This window comes from Bicyclus anynana, chromosome 4, assembly GCF_947172395.1.
Source record: "Bicyclus anynana chromosome 4, ilBicAnyn1.1, whole genome shotgun sequence".
Classification (NCBI taxonomy): Eukaryota; Metazoa; Arthropoda; class Insecta; order Lepidoptera; family Nymphalidae; genus Bicyclus; species Bicyclus anynana.
Genome location: NC_069086.1, coordinates 2,735,977 through 2,747,909, shown reverse-complemented (window position 1 = coordinate 2,747,909; position 11,933 = coordinate 2,735,977). Strand labels below are relative to the sequence as shown.

At 33.1% G+C, this 11,933-nt stretch overlaps 2 protein-coding genes across 3 annotated transcripts; one reads left to right on the top strand and one right to left on the bottom strand.

Annotated features, from left to right (window-relative positions):
• Window positions 1-4,665: 4,665 nt before the first annotated feature.
• LOC112058235 (probable ATP-dependent RNA helicase DDX23) lies at window positions 4,666-7,523 on the top strand. The gene has a single exon (XM_024098945.2). It carries the CDS (start codon window positions 4,812-4,814, stop codon window positions 7,293-7,295), a length of 2,484 nt encoding a protein of 827 aa, XP_023954713.1. The 5' UTR covers window positions 4,666-4,811; the 3' UTR covers window positions 7,296-7,523.
• Window positions 7,448-11,768, bottom strand: LOC112058256 (MICOS complex subunit MIC27). 2 transcript variants are annotated; one of them, XM_024098967.2, is made up of 8 exons: window positions 11,618-11,767; window positions 11,363-11,520; window positions 10,422-10,588; window positions 9,755-9,864; window positions 9,121-9,256; window positions 8,576-8,748; window positions 7,645-7,683; window positions 7,448-7,552 (listed from the first exon to the last, which is right to left on the bottom strand). In XM_024098967.2, exons 2-6 carry the CDS (start codon window positions 11,518-11,520, stop codon window positions 8,576-8,578), a joined length of 744 nt encoding a protein of 247 aa, XP_023954735.2. In that variant the 5' UTR covers window positions 11,618-11,767; the 3' UTR covers window positions 7,448-7,552; window positions 7,645-7,683. The 2 variants fall into 2 exon arrangements, with proteins under 2 accessions (XP_023954735.2, XP_023954743.2); XM_024098975.2 differs by lacking the exon at window positions 7,645-7,683 and having other exon boundaries at window positions 11,618-11,768.
• Between the last annotated feature and the right edge of the window lie 165 nt (window positions 11,769-11,933).

Sequence of the window (11,933 nt, the reverse complement as noted above, 5' to 3'; positions counted from 1 at the left end):
TATCCGAACGAAGGAAGTTAAATAATTATATAGGTATTGTTGTGTTGTATTAATTTGTAATAATAAATTACCTACATACGAAAGGAAAAAAACCTATAACGTAATGCATTTTTTTTGCAAACCAAAACAAATGAACATGTTATTCACAGGATGGCGAAAAACAATAGGTTCCTTTGGCGCAAACACAGATGGCGCCAAGAAAAAAAAACAAAATTAAAATAAAAAGGGGAAATATAAACCTTTAAAAAAATTGACAATCGCCATAAAACTTGAAAAAATGTAACCTCAAGTAAATTGTTATTGTATTGCCTCCGAATCAACTAAACGAGCACATGCTACGTGAATTCGATTCGCTCTCGTACTATCTATTCGGCAAAACACTAGATTACAAGTTAATTTGGTACTTATTACAAACACCTGTAAATTGCTTATTATCTTTTAATTGATAAGTAGACAGGTATACCAAAAAAAAAGAAGTAGAGTTAGAACAACCGATTGTAATTTGTTTAAAATTACAATTATTTTAAAAGGAAATTAATTCTATAAAATAATGTTTTTTATATTAAACAAACAACAAGTAAAATCAAGTAAATTTTATAGTACTTAATGTTGCATCAAAAAACAATAAAAATAATTGTGCGCGCTCTACACTCGAGGCGATAGCGCTATGAATGAACTGCGACTGTAGAGCCCGTTCGCAGGCTTCGCGGCTTGTTAATTATTTTCAAAGTCTTCCGTGAATTCGAAGACAACCGTATTGCATTCCATTTTTTTGACGGCCTCCGTGGCGCAGTGGTAGGCGTGGTGGATTTACAAGACAAGATTTTTCTTGGTCTTGGTCCAGGTCTGGCTGATGTGAGACTTCGGCCGTGGCTAGTTACCACCCTACCGACAAAGACATACCACCAAGCGAATTAGCGTTCCGGTACGATGTCGGATTTTCATCCTGCTCCTAAGAAGTTAACCCGCTTCCATCTAAGATTGCATCATTACTGGTGAGATTGTAGTCAAGGGCCTGTAGAGAAAAATAAAATCCTCCGATGTAACTGAATCGAGCAAATCGTACTTGAATCGGATTCGCTCTCAAACTATGTATTTTCGGCCAAACCCTATATTACAAGTCAATATGAAACTTAAATCTCATTACATAGAGCACTAATTAATTTATTCCAAAACGCGATTCAGCAAAACACTATATTTTTTTCAATACAAGTCAATATGGTACTTATAACAGAGAAATAAGATTTAAATTGTAATACAACAAAATGTATGCAAAGGTAATGTCATCAAAAAAAGAGGTACGTCGAATTAATGCAGGGTCAACATTTATGAGATATTTTCAATTTATCACCATTATATTTACGAACTATTGTTTTAATACCCTAAAAGATGGCATCACAGGTAAATATCATTCATTGTAGTTTATGTTTCTTTAAACAGATGGCGCAACGAAGAAAATAAAGGAATTATATTATCAATTAAGTATTCTTGTAAATATAAATTACAATGTTAACATGTTATTAATAGATGGCGTTAATGGCGCGAACCAATTTGTTCCTTGGCGCAAACATAGATGGCGCAAAGAAAAAAAAACTTTAATTCGTAAATAATGAAGTCGGTTAATTAAATAAATAAATATATAACAAATTAATTAAATAATCATTAAATAACTTAATATAAAAAAGGGGAAATATATAAACCCTTAAAAAACTTAACCTCAAGTACATAATAAATGTATTGCCATAATCTCACCAGAGCGATAAGGAAGTGACATGAATCCAGTAATACAAGATAGATTCAAACTAATGTATGTTTCAGAAAACATATAGTCTTAGAAAATATATAGTTTCAAAAAATATATAGTTTCAGAATCCGATATTCAATATCAATATATAGTTTCGATTTGATACACAGAGAATCCGATATTACCCACACCTAAGCAACAAAACAAATAGCAAAGTTAATCGTAAAATAAAAGTCACAGACACAGACTACAAATGAATATCACAGACGACAAATCAAATAAAACTCAGTCCACCTCAGTGTCCAACACAAACGGCTAAAAAGATGTCAATCACATGTCAATAACTCAATGACAAGCACAGATTAATAAATAAATTGTTTACTGAGGAGCTCAATGATCACGGACGACCTTAGACCATTTAAATAACAGGACCTGCCTCGCTAACCGTTACCGCTATGCCAGGGGTATAGTATTTTTTTCCTTACATGGCAAAAAAGGTAAACAAAGATCCGTCGTCACGACATTCACATATTTCTCACAAACCGTCCGTTTAAACTAAATCATTTATATACACATCACTTCATTTAACGCGCACACCGCGAATTACATAAAAACTGCTTGTAATTAACTATTATATCACATTTATTTCACTAAAAACGAAATCACAACAAGTTTTATTTCTACAGATTAACGAAAATGTTGCGAATTTGACATTTCGTAATGCTAGATTGTCTATGAATTGAAGAGACGGAAAGATACATGAAATTATAACTTGTCGATAATTATGTACATATTTTTTAATTTTAATATTTGTGTCCTTTGTGGCTTATAAATAAAATAAATGTGTATCTTTATTAACACAGCACCAAAGAATATATTATACTCCATGGAGAAGAAGTAAATCTACATACATGAAAACGTTGGACATTGCAGCGACATTATTTCCGCATACGAATATTTTTTCATAAAGTCAGTGGCAATTTTAAATGGAGATTTTTGATTTTAAAATAGTTGAAGGACCTAATTGAGAAAAAACAAATAATAATTTAAAAAAATATATACAACCGACTTCAAAATATTAACGTAGCCACGAAATTAAAAAAGGGAAAAATAATATCATTATATTTTCTGCCAAGCCAGTGTATTCAATCTATTAATTCAAGGTGTACCCTATCGTAAAGATTTTTGTTTCTCAGACATTATTTTTGTCTGTCATGTGTTTTTTTCAGTAACGACTTAAGTCAACATCAGACGGGCTTGGCAGCGACTTCAAAATGATCAATAAGTAGAAAATATAATAATGTTATCTTTCCCTTTTTAGTTTCGTGGGTACGTTAACATTTTGAAGTCGGTTGTATTTTTTCATAGTATTTTTTTTTTATATTTTTAATATACCTAATAAATAAATCAATCCATATGAAATTCAGCCTAAAATCCACCCATCTGAAAGTCGGAATTTTCGGTTAGTTATATTATTGTTAGTCATACACTACTCAGCAATCAGCAATAATATAACAACCAAACAACAAATAAATAACAAGACTAACAATTGCAAACGAAACAAATAAGTAATGATGATATGGAACAAACATTGACACGACCTCACTGTGAGCATGGAAGCGACAATGTGGCACTTTTTGCTCGCAGTTAACTCATCCTAAACCGAGGTTAACCGAGCGCGAGTGCTCCCGAATGTTTGTAATTATATAGCACGATCAAAAATTATTAAAAAACCGATAAACCGATTCTTCAACCACTTGCAAAATTTTTAAATTAAGAATAAAGAAAACAATACACAAATACGACTTGAATATTATGATTGCTGGATCAGAAAAATAAATAAAGGATTTGAAATACTAATGGAAAAAAATTTATTATTTTGTTTCGCAACATGGTGAGATTTTTATTTTTCTGGTATACGTAAATCGTGATAGTCAGAGTTATTAGGATATTATATAAAGAAGTTTGAGAGATAGTGATGTACAAGGGGCCGAAACTTTAGTACAAAGGTTTTTGAATAGATGACATTATGCGGTAATAAATTTAGTAGGTTCTAGAGCTAGAAAAATGTTACGAATTATAATTAGAGACAGACAGTAAGTGTACATTAATTCCAATTATGTTCTACATAGTCATTTGGACTAGTGGTGTATAACCAAGGTAAAAAAAGAAAGAAATAATAATCTTTAATTCAATAGAAAAATATTTTTGTCGCTTTTTTGTTTTTCTCAATTGTTTTCTTCAACAATTTAAAAATTAAAAATTTCCATTATAAATTGCCACTGACTTTATTTCAAAAATATTCGTATGCGGAAATAATGTCGCTACTATATCCAACAAAATGAAATGAAATGTTAATGTTTTTTAACTTTTGTATCTTTTGTAATTTTTAAAAATGTAAACTGTAAAATTTTTGTAATTTATGTACTTGGAAATAAAGGCTATATTATTATTATTATTATTATTATTACTATATCCAACATTTTCATGTATTTCATGATTCACTTCTTCTCCTTGGTGTATATATTCTTAAAATGATATTTAATTTCCTAAAATGCACACAACTGAAAAGTTGGAAAACGAAACGAATATGGAACGTATTCGTTTTTTAAGATGACGTATAGTAACGGATATTTTAGTTTAGTTATTTCAGATATAACGATACCTACTTGATATCGTTACGATGCCCGCGGTTAACTTCTCAACCCTACTGATTGTTTTTGGTTCATAGTCAGCCATTATTGTTGTTTAAAATTGACATCTAAGAAAATTTCAAGTATAACGGTTAGCGAGGCAGGTCCTGTTTTTAATGGTCGAAGGGTAAATCCAAAAATTGTTCGTACTCAACTAAAATCTCATTCAACTCTCTAGTCTATAGCACAGATCACTATAGACCTATAGTGATCTGTGTTCAACTCTATTGTCAAAGTCTTTGTGTCTATTTGTTGAATTTTGTTAATTTTTTTAGTGAAAAAATAAAACCACTCTATTTATAATCTAAATCAATTCAAAACACCAACAGAATTACCATTATTGTATCTTGTAACCATAATTGTTCAAAAGTACCATGGCTGGAGGCGCAGACAGGAATACAGATCGTCGACGATCGCGTTCACGTGAACGCCGTGAAAGAGATCGCTATGAAGATCGGGAAACTCATAGGGAAAAGGCGAAACGTCGCGATCGGTCCAGGAGCCCTAGGAAAGAACGAGATAGGTCTCGTAGTCCCGCTAGGAAAGACGGCGATTTACGAGCGCGTAGCCCACGAAAAGATAGGGAACGCTCGAAAAGTCCTCGGAGAGATCGAGGTCGATCAAGAAGTCCGAAGGGACAAGGAAGAAATAGAGACCGCTATGCCGATGACAGAGATAGAATCAGAAATAAAAGGGACGACGACAGTAAACAAGATGAAGAAGAAAACATGGAGGAAGACCAACCAAAACCAGTCAAACGAGAACCATTGTCATTGGAGGAGCTGCTTGCCAAGAAAAAAGCTGAGGAGGAAGCTCGCAGTAAGCCTGTGTTCTTAACTAAAGAACAGAGAGCTGCACTTGCATTAGAGAGGCGCAAAGAGCAAGTGGAAGCAATGAGAGCCAACATTGACAAGCCTGTGGTAACTACAATAGATCTCACTGGCCCCTCCAAAAAAGAAGAGGATAGAAAGTACAGGGAAGAAAGGGACAGAGAACGGGAAAGAGAGCGTGAAAGGGAAAGAGAAAGGGAGAAGGAGAGAGAAAGAAAATATGAAGAAAGAAAAGCTGATCGCAATAAAGATGATAAAAAAGATAAAAATGATGAAAATAATAAGACAAAGGATAAGGAAAGGGAAGAGGAAGCTATAAAAGCTCGCTACCTGGGGATTATCAAGAAGAAACGACGGGTTAGAAGATTAAATGATAGGAAGTTTGTTTTTGACTGGGATGCTTCAGAAGATACTTCAAATGATTACAATCAATTGTACAAGGAGAGGCATCAAGTACAATTCTTTGGTCGGGGCCACATTGCTGGCATTGATATTAAATCCCAGAAAAAAGACTACACCAAGTTTTATGGAAATCTATTGGAAAAGAGAAGAACTGAACTGGAAAAGGAACAGGAAAAATTGCGTTTGAAAAAAGTTAAAAAGAAGGAAGACAAACAAAAGTGGGATGATAGACACTGGTCAGAAAAGGATGTGGATGAAATGACAGAACGAGACTGGAGAATCTTTAGAGAGGATTACAACATTACCATCAAGGGTGGCAAAATACCAAACCCAACTCGCTCATGGAAGGAAGCAAACTTCCATAGTGACATAATGGATATCATAAACAAAGTGGGCTATAAGAGCCCAACTCCAATTCAGCGGCAAGCTATACCTATTGGTTTACAAAATCGTGACATAATTGGTGTGGCAGAAACTGGTTCTGGTAAAACTTTAGCATTTTTAATACCTCTGTTAACTTGGATTCAATCTTTACCAAAAAGTGAACGTATGGAAGATGCAGATCAAGGTCCTTATGCCATAATCTTAGCACCGACCAGAGAATTGGCCCAACAGATTGAAGAAGAAACAAATAAATTTGGTATTCCATTAGGCATTACCTCTGTTGTAGTTGTTGGAGGTCTTTCAAGAGAAGACCAAGGTTTCAAACTTCGCCTTGGATGTGAGATAGTTATTGCTACACCTGGTCGTCTGATTGACGTCTTGGAGAACAGATATTTAGTCCTTAATCGATGCACTTACGTTGTACTTGATGAAGCAGATCGTATGATTGACATGGGTTTCGAACCAGATGTGCAGAAGATTTTAGAATACATGCCAGTTTCTAACATTAAGCCAGATACAGACGCAGCTGAGGATGCATCTGTGCTGCTTGCTAATTATAATACAAAGAAAAAATATAGACAAACTGTGATGTTTACAGCTACTATGCCACCAGCTGTTGAAAGATTGGCTCGAAGTTATTTACGAAGACCAGCAATAGTATATATTGGGTCTGTCGGTAAACCAGTAGACAGGACAGAACAGGTAGTATACATGATTGGAGAAAACGAGAAACGTAAGAGGCTTACAGAAATATTGCAACGCAATGTTGAACCACCCATTATCATATTTGTTAACCAAAAGAAAGGTGCAGATGTACTTGCTAAAGGTTTGGAGAAACTTGGATTCAATGCTTGCACGTTACATGGTGGTAAAGGTCAGGAACAGAGAGACTTCGCTTTGGCATCTCTTAAAAATGGATCCAAGGATATATTGGTTGCTACTGATGTTGCTGGTCGAGGTATTGATATTAAAGATGTCAGTATGGTCATAAACTATGACATGGCAAAATCTATAGAGGACTACACACATCGTATAGGTCGTACTGGCCGTGCGGGCAAGACCGGTAAAGCAGTGTCATTTGTCACTAAAGAGGATTCAGCCATATATTATGATCTTAAACAAGTTTTACTAGCGAGCTCTGTATCTACATGTCCACCTGAGCTTATGAACCATCCAGAGGCTCAACACAAGCCTGGTACAGTTGTTACAAAGAAGAGAAGAGAGGAAATGATTTTTGCATAATTCTATATTATATTGTAAGGATTTTAATGCTGATTCCACATCTAACAGTTGTTTACAAATACAATAACTGTAAAATTAAAATTAGTGTTGATCACTCCTGATTATTATTAGTAGGTGTTAGATGTGTGATCAGTTGAAATAACAAGTGTAAACATATTTAACATTTTAATTACAATTTTTTTAAATAAATTACACTGGAGTTACAATAAATAACAATTCTAAAACTTATTTCATTTCACTTAGTTTCCTTCACAGTACTGAAACAAAAATGTGCATGTTAGAGAACAAAATTTATCTGATATTTATTTATTGAATTAGCAAAACAATGTTTTAATAATTATTAACTAACTTTGTCAGAAATCTTTGTCTTCTTCTTCAGATAAGTAATCTGAAAACAAATTGTACAGATTAAGTTTACTATTTTAATATAATAAACACTGAATGTTGTGGGCTTGAGTGTATTTAGAAAGTTAATCACTAGCCACTTGGCACAACCACTGCAACTATTTGATAAATCCAGTTTGAATTACAAAAGGTTATCAATATAAACAAAAATAAAAGTTTGTATGTTTGACTTCTATTTATGACTAAACCACTCATAATTGTAATAGAACGGTTGAGATATTCAAGGTATCAACACCAATATTGTAGGCTCTATTCTTATCAGTGGGAATTAATACATACTAGATTAAAAATTATCATATTTTATGGTTATTCAGTAGATTAGGGGTGAAAGCATACAGAGTTGCCATGCAAGGTGCAAACTAGATAGATACATAGTTAAAAAGGTGAAATCTTTACTAATTTCTGACACTGTCTATAAGCAAAACACACCTATTTTCCCCAGCAAAACTCAAAAGTTAAAAGCATGTTAAGAGAATCTACCAAATATAGTACCAAAATCACACTCATGTTAGAATAAAATAAAATTATATTTCCTATCCTATTATTTAAACAATTATCATCCCATTTGATGGAACAATCAATTTATATCCATAGTCAATAGTCAATATTCATTTATTTCAATTAGGCTTAGTTTACAATGTAGAAAGGCAGAAACTAAGAACCAAAACCAAGCAAAACACTTAATTAAAATTATACTTGACTATTTATTTCCCATGTTCAGAACTATTTAAAGGATAATTCATTCTCGCATTTGATAGAAACCAACAATGTATATCAATGTAAAAATAATTTATATCAAGCAAAAGACAGCACACAAACAGAAAATACACCAAAACCAAGCAAAACATTCATGCTGTACACAATCAAAATTATACCTATTCCTTATGTTCAGAAGGTTTATTATCCCCAGCATCTTTAGATGGTGGAGGCATCACAGCTTGTTTGACAGATGTGGCAACAGACACTGTCATGTCAACAAACTCTGACAAGTCTTTAGGGAAAGACAAATCAGGGAATTTAACCTCCAGTTGTGGGTCACCCGGTTTTACTAGTAAATAATAAAATACAATTTCATAAATAAACAGTTCATCATCATCATCATCAACATTAGATGCTATGCTTTGGTACCTTACTTGTTTCACTATTTTATTAATATCTGTCCTAAATTCCTCCAAGATGTTGCAGTTGAGTTTATATAGTTAAGCATAAAGTCACACATACTATGATAGTGGATGAAGAGGAGACTTTTTTTGACATAATTTGAATAATAAATTAATCATTAAAAAATGTACACAAAAATAGCAACATTTAGATATAAATTTCTTCATTCTATGTCTATGTAGGTTACTCAAATAATTTGTAATAAAATAACAGATAAATATAAAGTATTACTACTTCAATGATACTTATTCAATCTTACCTCCATAAAAAAAGTTGTAAGCAATATTGATATACTGTTTTGCAAGAGACCCATTGTCCTTCATAAGTTGTTTGGTTTCTTCTGGGAAACATATGTAGCCCATACCTGTAGTACCTAAGCCGGCATAAAATATTCTCTGAAAGTTAAAACAAAGTTTGTAGAAAGTTATGGGACCTAAAAAAGCTACATTGTGTGTTTGTGGTACACTCTTTTATGGTTCTTTGCATCTTCTTTTTTTAGGCACAGCTCGAACTACATCTATAGATGTCATTGTAACTATTAGGCACCAATCTTCTATTAAAAAATTTGGATGCACAATCAGCGACCAAAAAACATTCCCACTCAGTGAGTGCCAAACACAACTTCTTGGCACTCAATTCAAGTAGTTGCATTTGCAAATTCAACCTTAAACTCAATCATTAAGGTTGAATTTGCTCTGAATTTGCGATTTTATTGAATATTAGACTATATTTAAAGGCCTTAAGGTATATTTTTCTTTACCAATAATACTAAGACCGTCAAAGCAGTCAGTTAGATTTAAATACATCCAATATATTTAAAATACATCATAATACAATATATAACATCACAGGACTGATCTGCCAAGCCTGCTATTATAATATAATATACATACTCTAATTAGGCCACCCCTCAGTCCAAATATAAAACCAGTGAGACCACCCATTGCAACTGCTCCATATCTTATCTGTTTATTTTCTTCTTCCCTTAAATATTGCACTATCCCTGTAATAGACAAAAAAGAGGGAAAATAAATCAAAATTATCTACACTAATATTATATAGAGGAAAGATATGATTGTTTGTTAGTATGTTTTGAATGGGCTATGGAACTACTGAATAGATTTGAAAACTATAGCTGACTGTGTGCTGTAGACTATATTTTATACCCATATTTCTACAGGAATGGGAATCACAGGGGGTGACACCACAGGGTGTTTGCTAATATAGAATATATTTATTTGCTAAGTCAATATTATTCGAAATTGATAAATGAATCCAACAAAACTAAAAGGAATTAAAATAATCTATTGCAGATAAATCATTGAATATCTTGGTTAGCTTATGTGGTTTGAGTTTATGAGTTGTGTCTTTCAAGATAGTTCCAATAGAAGCTTGGTGTAGGGAAATTGCTGGTATAATGCCTTATGCTTTAGAGAGCATATCTTAATCCAGGTCTTATCAATGCACAGCATTTTAATTAATTTTATCAGGGATTTTAGCTTGGGTTATCAAATTTGAACCTAAGTGTAAAAGTAATGAGAATTTATTATTCACACTAACATTGGCTTCTGTCCTGTAATTCAGAGTAGTTGTCCTTGATAGTGTTAGTAGCAGACTCAGTGTGCGCCAGCCCTATCTGCACCTGCTCCCTCACAGCCCGCACTGGTCCCAAGAGAGCAGACCTCACATAGCTGGTTTTGTTCTCTTTTGCTTTTTCTTCCAAATACCTGAAATATTTAGCTACTTGGAATATACTGGACAACATAATAAATGGTTTATCTAAATATTATATAAAAGTCATGAAATAAGATGAAATTTTACAGGAAGGTTATATTTACTAAGATAATATACAAATGTCTGCTAAGAATTTTTGCAAGAGAGCCAGATGAAATAAATTTAAGCACTTTTTATTTTTAGCGCCTCAAATATTGTGTTGCAAATAGTGTATTTATATATTCACAAGCATTTGAAAATGTGTCATCTCGACTAAACTACTTGACTAAATTTACGGTGTTCAGAAATGTTTTAAAAAGCTGCTCTAATAGGATCTTACCAAATTTGGATAGGTAGGGAGAACAACACGAGCAGAGAAGGGGAGTGTTGATCGATCGTCAAGGAATTCCTTAACCCTACATCCAGTAGTCACAAGTCCTGGACTTTGCTTGGTGTTTTTCTCTCTACCACGCAATGGAACACATGGAATGCTTAGATATTCGTCTCTTAAATTTTACACTACTCGACTAAATTCCTAATAGTCTGAAAAAGCCTTAAATATTGTCTAGAATGTCGAGTTGAATGTTTAGGAAGTGTAAAAATTATGTATACATAAATATATAATGGTAAACACAAAATTGTGCATTGTGCCCTCAGTGGATTAGCTAAAGCTTAAATCGTATCACTTTTTGCGGTGATTTTGTAGGCACGTAACATATCTAATAGTATAAAACCGTTGAATGGAAGTAAACAATAAATTATCAAAGGTTGTGAAGGATTACACGTACTCTGCATAGTCGGCATGAGGAGCTTCATATATCGGTAACTCGGAAGGTTTCATGGGTGGAGGTCGTGTCGGCTCTTTAGACTCCTGCACCGGCGTCGCAGCACGGATGGTCGGCACTAAAGCCAGCATGCCAGAACCAATAACTATTTTGCGAATCATCTATTTGATAAAATGACGAAAATATTAGATAATTCAATTTAAAATTATTTCCTTTTTACAAAATATATAGACCAAAATCATAACACGTAACAAATACCTGTAACGCGACGTCAGAGCAGTTAATAAATTACATAAATTTTATAATTTTTTACATTTATTTTTCGTTTTTCGTAAAATTTTGATCAGCTGCGTTTGTTTTTGACAGTTGACTGACAGTGACAGATCGAAATCGAAACGAATCGAATTTGGATGACATTACGTAATACATTCGGTAATCGGTTACACGTTAAAATATGTGTTAAATAAGTTTTGTTATCTAATTGTAATTTAAAAAAAACATTTATGTTTTTGTTAGTAAAAAGAAAATAATTATTCTGTACTCCTGTACAATGAATTGTTTTTTCATCATAATG

Coding starts and splice junctions, on each gene's coding strand:
- LOC112058256 (XM_024098975.2), bottom strand. CDS start 11,520: ATGATTCGCAAAATAGTTATTGGTTCTGGCATGCTGGCTTTAGTGCCG. Junction 9,257..9,754: donor TGAGGGGTGGCCTAATTAGA/GTATGTATATTA, acceptor TTTAACTTTCAG/AGAATATTTTATGCCGGCTT. Junction 8,749..9,120: donor TTACAACTTTTTTTATGGAG/GTAAGATTGAAT, acceptor ATTATTTACTAG/TAAAACCGGGTGACCCACAA.
- LOC112058235 (XM_024098945.2), top strand. CDS start 4,812: ATGGCTGGAGGCGCAGACAGGAATACAGATCGTCGACGATCGCGTTCA.